Source organism: Alexandromys fortis, unplaced genomic scaffold (genome assembly GCF_014885135.2).
Source record: "Alexandromys fortis isolate MF-2015 unplaced genomic scaffold, M_Fortis_MF-2015_v1.1 scaffold_26, whole genome shotgun sequence".
Classification (NCBI taxonomy): Eukaryota; Metazoa; Chordata; class Mammalia; order Rodentia; family Cricetidae; genus Alexandromys; species Alexandromys fortis.
The window spans coordinates 7525690-7540418 of NW_026067894.1; the positions used below are offsets into that span (position 1 = coordinate 7525690).

Below are 14729 nucleotides of genomic sequence, written 5' to 3' on the forward strand. Positions count from 1 at the left end.
GACCCCCCAAGAACATAGCTATGGCATTCCCTAATGACTAAGGCCCCCCCCCAGTCTCTGCTCTCTGAATACCAAAGGAGAGCCAGGCTCCTCTCAGAAGTATGGAAAACAAGATATCCAATCAGGATGACCCCTGTGTACCCCCTGGGTTCCCCTTCTTACTGTAGTCTAGCATCTGTCCTTGATCCCCAGAACACAGCTGTGAAGGGACCCTCCCCCCCCCGCCAGCCCCTCCACCTAACCCGGGATGCTCCTTTAAGAGCAAAGGGATGGGGGTGGCCTCAGTGAGACACTAGCCCCATCCTCTCCCTGGCAGGCCAGGTTTCCTGCCATTGACAGCAGCCCAGCTGGGCCCCCACCCGCCTCCCCCATTCTTAACCCTTTCACGCCCAGGCCACAGAGCACTGGCCTGTACCCCACCTGCATCAACAAAACTAGAAGGGACCATTTCACCGGATTAAATCTATGACTCAGGGTGTAAAGTAGCAAGAGCGGCCCTTAGCACATATAACTTTCTCAATAAAAGTCATCTGTTGGGGTGAAAGTGTAGCTCGGTCAGCGGAGGGCTTGTTTAGCATACACAGCACCTGGGTTCCACCCCCAGCATTGGACTGCGCAAAATCAGGCCTGGTTGCTTGTGCCTGTGATTCCAGCATTCTAGGAGTAAAGGGGATAGGAGGTTCAGAAGTTCGAGGTTAGCTTGGGCTACTTGAAACCCCGTCGCAAAACAAAGCAAACAGCTATTATTCCTCATGGTGTGAATTTGGGTAAGTAATTTCACTAGCTTGAGCCTCAGGCTCTTGAGCTCTCTCTCCGTGGGAAAAGTGACGAAACCTAGTCCCAAAGATCTGTCCTTGAAATGAGTGCGACAGCGGGCTGAAAAGCATTTTGCCAAATGCGGTAACACAATTCTGTTGTTATAGACAAAATAAATACCCCCTTCCCATCCTTCATAACAGTGGACAGGAAGCCGGGCGGTGGTGGCGCACGCCTTTAATCCCAGCACTTGGGAGGCAGAGGCAGGTGGATCTCCGTGAGTTCGAGACCAGCCTGGTCTACAGAGCTAGTTCCAGGACAGGCTCCAAAGCTACAGAGAAACCCTATCTCGAAAAACAAAAAAAAACAAAAAACAAAACAAACAAACAAACAAACAAACAAACAAAAAAATCCAGGGTCCCACATGAGGTCAGGGGCCAGGGGTGCGAAGGACCAGGTCCATGAACTGACCTTTGAACTCTGGGTGATGAAGGGTTCGCCTGTTGAGAGTGTAGGACTCCCATGGCAAGGGCTTTTCCAGGCTTCTTCTGGCAGGCTCCCCGGGTAGGAAGCCAGAGGAATCTCTTTCATCCCTCTCTTCCTAGCTAGCTCCGTTTACCACCGAGGTATGTGCGTCCCACAGTCTTCCCACCCCATCGCAGGCCTAGGTATTGTAATGACATCTTCTTGACAGGTGATGAGCCTTGGGTTCTAGGAAGGACCCTCGATCGTGCCAGAGAGACGGTGGGGACAGTGGAAAGAGAGGATTTGGGGGGTCTGCATGTGTCCCTCCGACTTTACTCATTTCCTCCCTCATGAAGTGGCATTGCTATTCCTGCTGAGCCCCATCTAGGTTCCATGGGAGGGGGCTCAAGGGTGATCAAGAACCGAGAAGGAAATGTGCCTTGCCAACATTAAAGTGTTCGCAGGGAGGGAGGGGTTTATGCTAAGTGGTTGGGCTGGTAGGGGGTGGGCACAACTGGGAGAGAAGCAAAGACAGAGCCAAGCCTTGGCCTTTGAACTCTAGTGCTAAGTTTGCCTACTGAGAAGGGTGTGACTCCTTTATGGCTAGGGCTTCCCCTTGAGATAAATAGTGTCTCTGCTGGACCACTAGGGATCCCCAGGTGGGAGGCCAAAGGATGGAGACTTAGATCTGGAAGGCGGCTTTCTTCACACCCTTCCCAGTTAGCGCCCTTCACCATCATCAGGGCTGGACCACGGAGTTCTTGCTCAATCCTCATGCTGAATCTTGCTGAGACAGGCTCTCCACACACCTGCAGCACCACTGCACCCACCTTTAGGAAGCACCCCGGGCTCACCTCTAGGAAGAGCAGGCTTGCCACACTCCAGTACCAGGATTAAAACAGGCCTCTACCTGCCAGAGGGGAAAAAGCAAACGGCATAGCACCCTATTCTGCCCTCCATTCTACATCAGAGCATCGAGACTTCAGAGGGAGCCTGCGGAGCAGAAGGTCTTGTTTGGGGCCACGGTACCTCAGCCCAAGTTTACGGTGCCTCCGTGACAGCCATGGAACCTGATGGAGCTTATCTGGCTATCTGTAAAGTTGCTGGACATGGCTCACAGGTCCTGCCGGCACCAAGACTGGCCAGGAAAGAGTTAATTGAGTCCGAGCTCCGGGTCCGGAAGGGTTAACCTAGGGGGTGGAGGCTTTTCGCTTTTCCTGTGGAGAGTAAGGCTTGGCTGCCACCAAAGTTACTCCCTAGTCCCTGCTGTCCCCTGGCCTTCTTCAGTCTGGGGATACAGAGGGACCCCTGCAACTCAGCGTCTCCACCCACAGGTGAGTGCATCTGGAGCTGGAGCGGAAGGCAGGTGAGGATGCAGGCCCAGAGGGCATGAGGACAGGAGGGTACTTGTGGGCTGATAGCAAGGAGGCTAGTGCCCAGCTACTGAACCCAGAAGCACAAATGTTGAAGCCTCTGAATGGACAGGGTTGCAGTTTCTACCTCAAGGACTGGAAGAGGGTAGGCAAAGGAACAGAGGGACAAGACTGGCTGCCAGTCTGGCATAGGCAGTCTGTGGTCAAACATCAAAGCCAGCCTAGAAACCAGGGACGAGGCAGGGGACAGTGGACTATTTTGGTCCTTGTGTTTAGGGACTTTTTATAGCCTCCTTGCTCAAGGCTAAAGAGAGAAGGAGGGGATAGAGGCCATCCATGAGGTCAGAGCAGCTCAGTGCCCTTGTGGGACCTTGGAATCTGACCCCGTTATAGTCCCTGAGGAAAGAGAGCAGGGCACAGGCTGTCACTGCTGCCTGGGTCTCAGTCACTCAGACTCTGGGCAGACTTGCCACAGACTGGAAGTGTAACAGGGATAGGCCGGGGTGGAGGGACCAGGGTCTGTGCTCTACAGCCTTCTTCACACATCCTTGCCCAGTCTCTTCCTTTTTGCCTCCAGGTCCGAGGTCCCTTCAGTCCCCAGAACCAATAAGTCTCTTTCAGCTGTATGGGAACAGGGAAGTGAAGGACAGGGGAGGGTGTGTTGGGCCATGTGGGTGGCCCATTCTGTTAGCTGACAAGGAAACTGTCGCTGTTGATTTACCGTCCCTCTTGCCCTCTTCCTGGAGCACAGGGGAGGTGGAGAAGGGTCGGAGGTCTCTGGATGGGAAGGGGGCAGGGACCCAGAGGGCAGATCTCTGAGCATGGAAGTTATTAGGCTGAATCAGTGGGGTGAACTGCTTTGCGAGACTAGAGGTTCCTGCTGGGCTTTACAGCAGCTGGAGGGACGATCTGACAGACAACCCAGGGTCCAGCTAGAGCTGCCCAATAAGGCAAGAAATCTGGGTCCCAGGGGACACCCTAGCTCTCAAAAGGACCCCTACAAACCCCTTCCTCTCTTGGCCATTGTCCTGGCTTCTGAAATCAAAGTGCAGGGGTTGGACGAGATGGTGTCTATGGTTAGATTTTTCTGGACTCCCCTTGGCATGGGGCATACAGTGGCTGGCAGTAGCAGACGGGTACGGTCTCCTTCCTGAATAACCCTGCTGGACCTGGGCGAGGAAGCTGGCAGCAGTTCCTAGGGACTCCTACCCTATGGTTAAGTCCCTGACCTCGGTGCTTGGGGGCGGGAAGGGTGGGTCGGCTGCAGCCAGCCTGTGGCTGCGGAACCTCCTTGTATTGGGCTTGAAGTTGCTCTGTTGGGAAGAGGTATTTTTTCCGGTTAAAGCCAATTTCGGGAACTGAGCTAGGACCCGCCTGATTTTCCTTCCCAAGTGTCCTGCTTGCTTGTCCCTTGCGCATGATCCAGTGGCCAGGTTGGAGCCTTCTCAAAGGGGCATAAATCCCCACCCCCCAAAGAATTAGCCAATGCCTCTTAAGGATTGGGGAAGGGTGAGTCTAGCGTCTGCTCCCTGGGCAAGACACCGGTTGATGGGGGAGGGGTGACTGAGATCCTCTACCCAGGAATGCCTGCAGGAGAAGGGCAGGGACAGCCTGCCCTCTTCCAGACAGTGCCTCTCTCCCTGCAGGCCCAGGAACTCCAGAGAATTGATTTCTGCTCCTCAGCTAATTGTGCATCCCAGGGTGTATGGAGCACTGACCTGCCAACTCCGCTAAGATGCTGCTGGCCTCTCCGTCCACACCATCGAGGGGACGAACCCCCAGCGCCGTAGAGAGACTGGAGGCCGACAAAGCCAAGTACGTCAAGACGCAGCAGGTGATAGTACGTCGTCAGGAGCCAGCCCTGCGAGGGGGGCCAGGACCGCTGACGCCACACCCTTGCAATGAGCTGGGGACCTCTGCATCGCCCAGGACGCCTGGGCCTGCCCGTCGGGGTAGCGGCAGGCGACAGCCAAGGCCTGACTCCCTCATCTTCTACCGCCAGAAGCGGGACTGCAAGGCTTCGGTGAACAAGGAGAACGCCAAGGGCCAGGGGCTAGTACGACGCCTCTTCCTGGGCACCCCCCGGGATGCTGTCCCGAGCAGCCCGGGACCTACTGAGAGACCTGCGGCTCCTGCAGGCTGGGCTGGATCCCCGGATGGTCCGGAGGCAACAGGGAAGAGAGCGCTGTGTCCCACGTGCTCGCTGCCTCTGTCGGAGAAGGAGCGCTTCTTCAACTACTGCGGTCTGGAGCGCGCGCTAGTGGAGGTGCTGGGCGCCGAGCGCTTCTCCCCGCAGAGCTGGGGCGCCGAGCACAGCCCGCAGGTCGCAACGTCGCCGCCGCCCGGCTCCGGGGACACCAGCGATTGGACATCCAGCGACGGGGACGCGGGCAACCCGGACTGTGCTGGAGGTTGTGGCGGGGGATCGGAGGCGGCGGGGTCCGCACGGGACGGGCGCCCCTCGGTGTCAGTGGTGGAACGCAACGCGCGCGTCATCCAGTGGTTGTATGGCTGCCAGCGAGCGCGCGCTCCACCGCGCGAGTCCGAGGTGTGAGCATCACGGCACAGGGGACGGCTCCCGGAGAGCTCGCCTCGTCCGTGAATAAACCCTTTCCCTAGATTTCGGTTTCCCCATCTGCACCCTGAGCAGGCGGGACCACAAGGGCCAGGCGCAGGCTGCGGAAAGGGGTGGGGTGGTCACGTAGCCTCTCTGGAGGCTGACTGTGAGCAGTGATGGAGTGGAGTGGGCGATGAGCGAACTACTGAATAAAGCTAAAATAATCTTTAGTAAAAGAGGCAGAGTTTAGTTTAGCGGGCAGAGGTGGGGAAAGGGAAGAACTGGTTGGCGTGGCCGAGTGGGTGGTTTAGAGTGTGGGTTCCAGGTTGAGTGTGACCTTGGCCAAACACTCCGCAGTTCTGGGTTATTAAAGGAGGTAGTTGGTAGTGTTCTGGAGTAGTTGTAATGCTCGTGCAAATGTGCCTGGAATATAAGCTGTAGCTTGCTTAAGTTACCCAGGATTCCTGGAGCTTCGCGCTCCCTCCTCTTCCCCATGGTCCCAAAGTAAGAAAAGCTGACATTTGGAGGGTCCGAAATGGAAATCATTAAAACTGGGGCACCTTTGGGTCAGGATTTTGGCATCTGTTACCTCCTGTATGCTCTCGCGCGCGCGTGTGTGTGTGGTGTGTGTGTGTGTGTGTTCCAGACCAGCCTCACCCTGCTAGCTACCACTGAGGTTCATGTGATAATTGGGGACCAAGCCCAGGGCTTCACGTAGCCCTCTAACAACGAAACTATACTCCCAGCAGAGTTCCTTTTCCCCCTCCAGAACACACAAGTCTCAGGTTTTCTTTACAGATTCTAGTCGAAGCCTTTGTTCAAGACCTCTGCCTTAGGTTTCCGTCCTTAACTCTGCATTCTTCAAAGATCACAGCCTCCTCCAGGAAACTTTCCTAAATTCCGAGTCTGCCTCATCCCCTCACCAGAAGCCCCATTTTGTTCCTCGACAAACCTTTGTCTGGGACCCGCTGGTAGAGAGCTACCTCGTCACTCCAGTTATTTTCATACATTTTGAAACCTATGTGCGCTATTGGGCCGTCTGCAGGGTTTGCTGAATGAAACGAAGCTGGACAGGGCAGTGGAGCAAGCCCTTTGGGGCTTTCTGGAAAGTTGTGTGTGCCTTAAATCTAAGGCCATCCTTACTGTCACCTGGATTGTCTCGGCTTTTCTGTCGGGAAAGAACCCTTTAGCTAGTCCCCGCCTGAGAACGTCCACCTAAAAGTATCCTTTCCTGTTGTCGGGGGAAAAAATTACATAGTCACATTGGTTGTAGATACAGGAGTTTTTTTTATGGGAGGTAGGGAAGGACGGGCGCCGGCTAGTCGCCCTTGGGCGCGGCCTTCACCCTCATCTCTGCCAGTTTGTGGGTGAGGAAACCCCACTTGAAGCCTGCGGCGGGATCCACCTCCCGCGTCTCGGGGCACTCCGTGGCCTCCTCTGCAGGCTTGTCCTGGGAATCCGCATCCCGCTCCGCGGTGGTTTCCACACCGCGCAGCATGGACGTGGCCTGCTGCTGCTGCCATCTGCTGGCGAAGGTGTCCCAGAATCCCGGCCCGCGCGACTCTGTTTCTACTGCCGACGCCTGCGAGGAAGGGGGTGCCGCCAGCGGACTGCAGGAGAGACGGGGGTCAGCGGGCTGGCCCGGAGTCCCGGAAGAAGACAGTGAGAAGGGACAAGTGAGATCAGGAAAGTCGGGGCAAGATCAGGGCAGGTAACCAAAGGGAGGATTCGAAGGCTCTGGGGGGGAAAGGTGAAGTGGGACAGGGTCTGGAGAGGTGGTGAGGAGAGGTGGTCTGGAGAGGTGAACTTGGGTGGAGCAGTCAGGATTCTGGAGAAGGAACTCTGGTGCAGAGAAAATAGGCTAACAGGGACAAGCTAGGTCTGGAAAGCCAGGGAGGGTCTGTAAGAGGGGAAGGGGCAGGGGAGAGAGTAGGGTGGGCTTGTTTGGGTCCCATACGAGGGACCCCACCCGGGGATGGGGAGGCGGGGAGAGCCAAATGAGCAAAGTGGTTAGGTTTAGGATTAGGGAAAGAGGAATTTGGCACGCGGGAGAAAGTGGAGGAAATCCGGGCACAGGTGCTTTGGGAAGAGAAGGTGGGACTGAAGTGGGGAAGGGCTTCAAGGAGGGATGATCATGCTTGAAGAAGAAGCCCTGCTTCTGGAAAAGTCCTCCCGGGACTGGGCAAGAAGGCAGAGGAGGTGGGGGGGGGTCCCTGAGGCAAGAGTAAAAGATGGGGTGGGGTGAGGGCTGTGCTTAGGGCTGAGGGAAAGGCAGTGACTGCCCTGGAGAGGAAACCCTAGGTCTGTTCTCAACATCCAAGACCTTTCTAAAGCAGTGCTTTCCAAACTGGTGTGCCTTGGGGTCCTCTGGGATCCTCCGGCCTCCATGTAAACCAAGCAAATCAGGAGAAGGAACCTATGTTCCTCTGAAGGGAGAGGGTTTACCACCTATACCACCCTTTGCTGCAACACGGAAAAAGGCCTCCTCTTGACCTGTCCTGAGGAAGAGGGAGGAGACACCCACGAGGAGTTCCCGTTACCTCAGTCCCAAGAGATCTAACCCATCTAACCTTACTGTATCCTGATAAGCGGATGGAGCCTGTGGGGTGATGAACATGGCAGAAAAGAGATCTTAGGACCCTTCCAGCCCACCCCCTAAAGCCACACACGTACTGATCGGCACGGGGCTCTGGTGGCAGCAGTTTGTCCTCGTCTTCTTTGTTAAACAGCGATGACATCGTCAGCCAACCTTTCACCCCAACCCCCTGAACCTGGGAGGGAAGAATGAGAGTCAAGAATGGATGCCCCACCAACCCCCCCCCGGGGCTTCACCATAGCCTCTCAGGCCCCCCAGGGTTGGGTGGAAGACTAGAGAACTCACCCTTCGGGCCAGCTGTGACATGGGGTTGACGGCCTCCTCCGGGGCTTCTGCTGTGTCCGACTCCACTAATGCTGGGTTCTCCCTCTGGGACACAAGACCCCCCAACATGAGAGAAACACCATTGCCAGACAGCGCACACACACTCCATGGTCTAAGTACAACAGACACACATACCCTCCTTTGTATCTTCAGTGGGGCACACGGCAATGCTCACAGGTATATTACGTAATGCTGCCTCCACTCATATACACGGGCCCGCATGGTAAATCTCTGCAGACACCCTTGAACACATACACTTTCCACACATACCCAAACACACTCACGAACTCGGACAAGGGCACACGATGCACACGACTACAGACACACACCTGTACGTGTGAGCATGCCTCTTTGTAGCTACACCTTTCCCTCTGTGTCCAGATGTGTGCGCTGTCAGGCACCCACACGAGGACTCTCGCGTGGTTAAACAATCCATCCTGTCTCTTATCCTCCTGCAGGCAGCTAGCTAGACCTGGCCTCTGCAGGGCACTCAATTCCTCTACCAATCAAGTGTAACACCTGCAAATGCCCACACGAACGCATACCGGTACAGAGTCCTGCTCAAAATGCATATCCACGAGAAGTCACTAATCCAGTTCACACATGTACTAAAGTCTCCACAGACACGTCCATAGCAACCCAGCCTCGGGCATCAGCCTGCCTAGGCATAGGCCTATCCACCTCCCAACCACGGGGCTAGGTCCTGCCCCAGCCACATCTCTTTGCCGTGACTGCTACTCATCACAGCTTCTGGATCTAAACTTCTAGTTTCAAGGTCCTTTTTGCCCTCCCCCTCAGAACTAAGTGTTGTCTAAGCATGGCTTTGGTGGAATGCCGCTTCTGTGGCCCGCAGAGCGTAAGAGCTATTACTCCCTGCTCCCGCAAGCAGGAGCGCATTACCTCTCCTGGCAAGCCGTCTCGCTTCTGCTCAGCCTCGTCCACCAGAAAGCTGTGCTGAGCTTAACGCACTGTTGTGGCTCCTGCCAAGTGTCATCAGAACAAGCTTTATCCCGTGGCAGTTCATGAGCGCCTTGGAGCCCGTGACTCCTCTCCTGGCCCCAGCTCCCCCTTTCTTCTGTTCTTGACTGTCTCTGTCATTTCCCTGTGCTGTGTGTAATCCTGGAATGTGCCTACAGTCTTTACAGAAATGAATCTATCTTCCTTCCTAGTTTAATACTTCCCTACTTTGCTGTCTCTCTGTTCTAGAAACCATGGCCGGTACCCACCTCCTCTGCCAGGTCCTCTTCAGATTCTCCACCCAGAGTCTGCAGCACTTTGGACTTGTAAGCTTTCCAGAAGGCTTGGTTCATGGCTGCAGCGGAGAGGGGCCGACCCAGGCACAGAAGGTGGTAGCTCAGTGGGCACCAGTGAGTCTGGCTCCAGAAACTTGGAGGAACCAAGAGTCTGTCCCAGGGATCCGATGACTTCATGAAAGATGCACCATTCTCCCTGGGTGGCACAGTGCCAAGCAGGTAAACCCGATCCCAGTGATTCTGAGGTTGGGACGGGCAGAAGCCGCCTCAGCCCCTTGCCTTGACCCATATTGGCCAAAGTTAATGAAGACAGCCCTTCGGAGAGTCCATTTTCCTGCACTTAGGAATACTGGTGGTTGTTCTTCTCTTAGAATAGCTGCAGGAAAAGTTTTCCACGCAAACTCTTGAGTCCAGGACCCATATGCTTGCATCCTATGACTGTGGACATACTAGCCATGTGTGCCTTCCTCATGGCCCAGCCCTGTCTCCCTCAGCCCTTGTGCGCTGGAGTGGGCAGGCCCCAGGCCTCCAGTCTGCACTCTGGGCTTCCATTTCACTGCTCTGTCTGGCCTAGAAACCTGTTCTCCCCAGGGACGCACGTGCCTGTCTCCCTGTTTCCTGGCAACTGGTTCCAAAGAGCAGGAACCCTGAATTATTGCTGAGATCCTCTGCCCCCAGACCGTGGAGCTGGCTCTGACCAACCTGGGCGGCACCAGGCCAGGCTCCCTGGCCCTCTCCCTTCTCTAAGCACACACTTCTTGGTTTTTCCCCGGTTCCCTACCAGTACTCCCCTGGGAGCCTGGTAGAGAAAGAAAGCAGAGATGGAGGTTTTTTCTACAGATATTTCCTCTTGGACTGGGGATGTAGCCCACCTTTTAGACCGCCTGCCTAGCATCTACGAGGCCCTGGGTTTCATCCACAGTACTGAAAACCCAGCCAACAGATCACAACCAGAAGCTGTCAGAACCCCCCAGGGCTAGAGTCTCTGGGAAACAATTCCACCCTTTATCCCATATATCTGTATGGGAGTGGAAGACAGAAGTGACACAGACTCAAGAAAATAACGGGGAGAGGTGAGAAGGGGCCCTTTGTTAGAGCCTAGGGGTATCACCGGGTGCTCCATCCATGATTCCAAACTTATTCTCATTCACGAAATACTTTATTCATGGCACAAACACCAGTGTTTTCTGGAGACGTTGAAAGTATGCTTTACAGCTGAAATCCGAGGTGTGGAAACCGGGAAGTGATGATGGCTCTGGCAGAATAGCAGGATCCACTAACCCCAGGCCCGCCTCTGCCCCGCAAGAGCCTAGTCACTACCAACTACGACCACATGGGGGCGCTCAAGTCACCAGCCCGCTCTGACGTCATCACAGGCGGTCCGGGCAGTCCTGCTCCGTCCCTGGGCGGACCTCTCGTGACGTCATTGGGCGGCCCGGAAGCGGCAGCACGTGTGTATCTTTCCGTACTACCCTGCTCCTCGGCTTTGGTGTCACTAATCATGGGTCGCTCCCGCCGGACCGGCGCGCACCGAGCACATTCCTTAGCCCGCCAGATGAAGACCAAGAAGGGGCGGCCGGACCTGGATGAGATTCACCGTGAGCTGAGGCCGCAGGGCCTCCCGCGGGCCAAGCTGGAGCTGGACACCGAGCCCGACCCGGATCTGCCAGGGGGCGGCCTGCATCGCTGTTTGGCCTGCGCGTGAGTCCAGGCCGGGGCCGAGCAGGGTCTGAGATACCAGCCCAAAGCGGGGAAGTCCGGGCGGCGAGCCGGGCGGGGTCTCCAGTCTTGGGACCCGTGGGTCTCTTCGCGCTCGGAATCTGTCCGGGAACGAGCTGGGGCCAGGGAGGTAGGCATACTTGAAAAGCCTCACCTCTTTACTCTTATACCCTCGCCCTACATTCCTGCAGGAGGTACTTCATCGATTCTGCCAACCTGAAGACCCATTTCCGATCCAAAGACCACAAGAAGAGGTACGAAGGGATCAGGAGAGGGTTGGTGGACGGTGCCATGCAGGTAGGTCTTGCACCCGATCAACTCCAAACTCTTCTTCCTTCTCCCAGGCTGAAGCAGCTGAGCATCGAACCCTACAGTCAGGAAGAGGCAGAGAGGGCAGCGGGCATGGGCTCCTATGTGCCCCCCCAGCGCCTGGGCGTGCCCACAGAAGTGTCCACTGAGATCCCGGAAATGGACACATCCACCTGAGGGGCCTTTGGATGCAGGGCAGAGAAACTCCATGGACAGTGAGTGGTTCAGCGGCTAGACTGAGGGTTTGGGGGAGAAGATCTCTTCTGGATGTTCTACTCAAAATAAAGGACCCGGACAAGAGGGTGTACCTCCGATTCTAACTTCCCTACCAGTCCTCCAGATTCCAGCCCTCAAGGGTTTCTGAACCGAGATGTCTATTCCCTACCGGGTCCAGCTTTGGAAGGTACCCCCGCCTGCCTTCTTTGAATTTGGGCTGGAGTCCAGGTGCAGTGTAAAACTGGGGAATAGGATAAGTTTTTTTTCTGTGTTTCTGGCGATGGTGGAGACTGATCCCAAAGGGGAAAAACGTGGTTTTCTGAGCTTGCAGCCCTCTCCCCTCGGTCACCTACCTCCGAGCCTAGGTGAGAGAGGCCGCCTGCTTCATCACGGGGCCTGTGATGGTTGCCGCAGCTTCACCATCTTCCACACGGCATAGCAGGAGCCGCCTAACCCGAGGACAGCCAACATCGTAGCCACAATCCCAACCAGCGGACTCCGGGGCTCTGCCTTCAGCTCCCCAGCCACCTGCATCTGCAGAGGGTGAACGCGAAATGCCAACTGAGACTTCTAGGAAGGAAGGGGATAAAATGGTGCTGCTGGGTGGAGAAGATACGGACGCCATTTCTGCCCCAGGGAGATTCCACTCCAATCCCTCTCGCCTCACAGCCCATCTGGGTCCTGGCTAGTCAGGCAGCAGGGAACGTGACAGTCTGGCCATTGGGGGTATCAGCCCCGTCATGAGACCGGGAGAAAGAGGTTGGTGGTGCAGAGCTAGTATTTAGAGGTTCTTACCTGTAGCACCCGGAAGTAGCCAGGGGTCAGGCGGCGAAATCTCATAGTGGGGGGCACTGGTCTCCCTGTCAGCCTCTGGAGTGGGAGCAGAAATGACGAAATGCTGCGCGGGGTATCCCAAGAGGTGGAAATCGGGGCATCGGGGTCCCTGGCCTGTTTTGCCTGGGCACTATGCGCTCAGGATGCTCACCACCGCTGGCTCGCCCCAGGTCTGGCAGGGGCGGGGCAGCTGGATCTTTAAATCTGGTCCCTTCCCCCCTGCCTTGCCAGCCTTAGGAGCAGCTGTCAGGAGAGATCAGCATCAGGCCTGAGTAGCAGCTCCTCCCCCATTCGCCAGAGGCCAGGCCAGGCATGGAAGCAAAGCCTTGGCTGCCAGTGCCCAGGAATCCAGGCAACCAGATTCTGGGCAGGCTTCCTCAGCCCTGGTCTGGACCGTACCCCTACCTCGGAGAAGTCGATGCTACCAGTCAGCATTCAGCAGAAGAATGACGTGTTAGCCACTTTTCCATCTGGGTTCTGTAAATTCAACCACCTAGGAGGGAGATGTCACTTCACCTTCCCCACAAGATGGAGTTTCCACAAGCACTTCTCTTGTGTGGGCTTTGAAAGAGATCTGCTTATGCAGATAAAATGGTCCATAATGGCCAGGCGGTGGTGGCACACGCCTGTAATCCCAGCACTCGGGAGGCAGAGACAGGCCGATCTCTGAGTTTGAGGCCAGCCTGGTCTACAAGAGCTAGTTCCAGGACAGCTAGAGCTGTTACACAGAGAAACCCTGTCCTGAAAAAACAAAACAAAAATTGTCCATAATGTGTTAAAATTTTAATTGTGTCTATTTGTGTGTGTGTTCCTATACACGTGTGTGGTAGTGTAGACATGGAGGTCAAAGGACAACTTAAGGGGTTCTCTCCACATGTGGGCCCTGGGAGTCCAGTTCAGCTCATCAGGCTCAGCAGCAAATGCCTTTACCCACAGAGCCTTTCTGACAGCCTACATAACGTATTAAAAGATTAACTGAGGGACTGGAGAGATGGCTCAGAGGTTAGGAGCGCTGACTGTTCTTCCAAAGGTCCTGGGTTCAAATCCCAGCAACCACATGGTGGCTCACAACCATCTGTAATGAGATCTAGTGCCCTCTTCTGGCCTGCAGGCATACATGGAGGCTGAACACTATGTATAAAATAAATAAAACTTTAAAAGATTAACTGATTAAGATATAGTCTATGTGTCATTGTTCTAAGCAAAGATTATCTGCCCAAGGAATCTGAGGGCTAAGAGTGTGGCCCAGTGACTGAGTGCCATTTGTTGAAATAGGAGCGGTTGGGCTGCGTCCCCAGCACCCCAGCCGCCTGGCTAGCTTATGCCCGAAATAACAACACACAAACTGTATTCTTTTAAACACTGCTTGCCCATTATATCCAGCCTCTTCTCGGCTAACTCTCACACCTGGATTAGCCCATTTCTAATAATCTGTGTAAGCACCCCAAGATGTGCTTACCAAGAAGATTCTAGCCTATGTCCATCCTGGGTCGGAGCTGGGTCACTTGCAGGCTCTGGAATTGATCCTCAGCATCACAAAAAAGCGATAAAAACTAGCTGGGCATGGTGGTACAAGTCCGTAATTCCAGCACTTGGAGGTAGAGGTAGGATGATCCCCGTGAATTGGAGACTAGCCTGGTCTACATAGTTCCAGAACAGCCAGGTATATAAAGAGAGACTGTCTCAAAAACAAAAAGAGACAAATAGTACAGAGAAGACAGATGAAACTCAGAGTTCAAACCTGTCAATGTGTGAAGCCCTGCACTTCCATCCCCAGCACCCCATAAACCAAATGTAGCATCTCATGTCTGCAACCCCAGGACCCAGTAGAAGGATCATTAGGTTAAGATCATCCTCTGATATATAGGGAAATTCAGGCCCTTCTGGGATTCCTAAGACTGAAAAGCAGAGAAACAGCGTAGAACTATTTCTAACTATGGTGGCCCTTAGCCCACTCTTGACTACACTGATGGCATTTTTCGTCTCAGGCCTGTCACATAGCCACCATTACTGAGGTAGACTTCTGTGTCTAGCACTGTTGGGGGCATCCTCAACAAAAATACCTTTCTCCAGAGTGGAGGCATGGGGATTTAGACATAGTAAAGAATATGAAGACACAAATGAAAATAAAACGCAGAAACATAGGATAGTATCGGGAGGGAATTTCAGTGAGTACTGAAAATTCGCCAACGTTTAATTTCCAACTGGTTAATATACCCCTGGCCTTAAAAGGTAGGAGTAAAACAAAAGACTGCATTAACATACAAATTGAAAGTCACGGGATATATATATATATACATATATATGTGTATATGTGTGTGTGTATA

At 54.6% G+C, this 14729-nt stretch overlaps 4 protein-coding genes across 5 annotated transcripts; 2 read left to right on the top strand and 2 right to left on the bottom strand.

Annotated features, from left to right (window-relative positions):
- Positions 1 to 2201: 2201 nt before the first annotated feature.
- Fam110d (family with sequence similarity 110 member D) lies at positions 2202 to 5718 on the top strand. 2 transcript variants are annotated; one of them, XM_050153881.1, is made up of 2 exons: positions 2202 to 2587; positions 4241 to 5718. In XM_050153881.1, the coding sequence occupies exon 2, from the start codon at positions 4330 to 4332 to the stop codon at positions 5146 to 5148; it is 819 nt and encodes a 272-aa protein (XP_050009838.1). In that variant the 5' UTR covers positions 2202 to 2587; positions 4241 to 4329; the 3' UTR covers positions 5149 to 5718. The 2 variants fall into 2 exon arrangements, with proteins under 2 accessions (XP_050009838.1, XP_050009834.1); XM_050153877.1 differs by having other exon boundaries at positions 2203 to 2555.
- Positions 5719 to 6440: 722 nt separating this feature from the next.
- CUNH1orf232 (chromosome unknown C1orf232 homolog) lies at positions 6441 to 10646 on the bottom strand. The gene is made up of 4 exons (XM_050156281.1): positions 9298 to 10646; positions 8033 to 8116; positions 7825 to 7922; positions 6441 to 6761 (listed from the first exon to the last, which is right to left on the bottom strand). The coding sequence occupies exons 1-4, from the start codon at positions 9499 to 9501 to the stop codon at positions 6470 to 6472; spliced, it is 678 nt and encodes a 225-aa protein (XP_050012238.1). The 5' UTR covers positions 9502 to 10646; the 3' UTR covers positions 6441 to 6469.
- Positions 10647 to 10732: 86 nt separating this feature from the next.
- On the top strand, positions 10733 to 11652 carry Znf593 (zinc finger protein 593). Its single transcript, XM_050156256.1, has 3 exons — positions 10733 to 11025; positions 11235 to 11297; positions 11388 to 11652. Exons 1-3 carry the CDS (start codon positions 10826 to 10828, stop codon positions 11527 to 11529), a joined length of 405 nt encoding a protein of 134 aa, XP_050012213.1. The 5' UTR covers positions 10733 to 10825; the 3' UTR covers positions 11530 to 11652.
- A 152-nt stretch (positions 11653 to 11804) lies between these two features.
- Znf593os (ZNF593 opposite strand) lies at positions 11805 to 13566 on the bottom strand. The gene has a single exon (XM_050156268.1). The coding sequence runs from the start codon at positions 12100 to 12102 to the stop codon at positions 11956 to 11958; it is 147 nt and encodes a 48-aa protein (XP_050012225.1). The 5' UTR covers positions 12103 to 13566; the 3' UTR covers positions 11805 to 11955.
- Positions 13567 to 14729: the final 1163 nt, after the last annotated feature.

Excerpts from the sequence above, each read along its gene's own strand:
- Znf593os (XM_050156268.1), bottom strand. The coding sequence starts at position 12,102 with ATGCAGGTGGCTGGGGAGCTGAAGGCAGAGCCCCGGAGTCCGCTGGTT.
- Znf593 (XM_050156256.1), top strand. The coding sequence starts at position 10,826 with ATGGGTCGCTCCCGCCGGACCGGCGCGCACCGAGCACATTCCTTAGCC. Across the intron at positions 11,026-11,234 it reads CATCGCTGTTTGGCCTGCGC|GAGGTACTTCATCGATTCTG; the intron begins GTGAGTCCAGGC and ends ACATTCCTGCAG. Across the intron at positions 11,298-11,387 it reads TCCAAAGACCACAAGAAGAG|GCTGAAGCAGCTGAGCATCG; the intron begins GTACGAAGGGAT and ends TCCTTCTCCCAG.
- Fam110d (XM_050153881.1), top strand. The coding sequence starts at position 4,330 with ATGCTGCTGGCCTCTCCGTCCACACCATCGAGGGGACGAACCCCCAGC.
- CUNH1orf232 (XM_050156281.1), bottom strand. The coding sequence starts at position 9,501 with ATGAAGTCATCGGATCCCTGGGACAGACTCTTGGTTCCTCCAAGTTTC. Across the intron at positions 7,923-8,032 it reads TGTCACAGCTGGCCCGAAGG|GTTCAGGGGGTTGGGGTGAA; the intron begins GTGAGTTCTCTA and ends CTTCCCTCCCAG. Across the intron at positions 6,762-7,824 it reads CCAGAGCCCCGTGCCGATCA|TCCGCTGGCGGCACCCCCTT; the intron begins GTACGTGTGTGG and ends TCTCTCCTGCAG.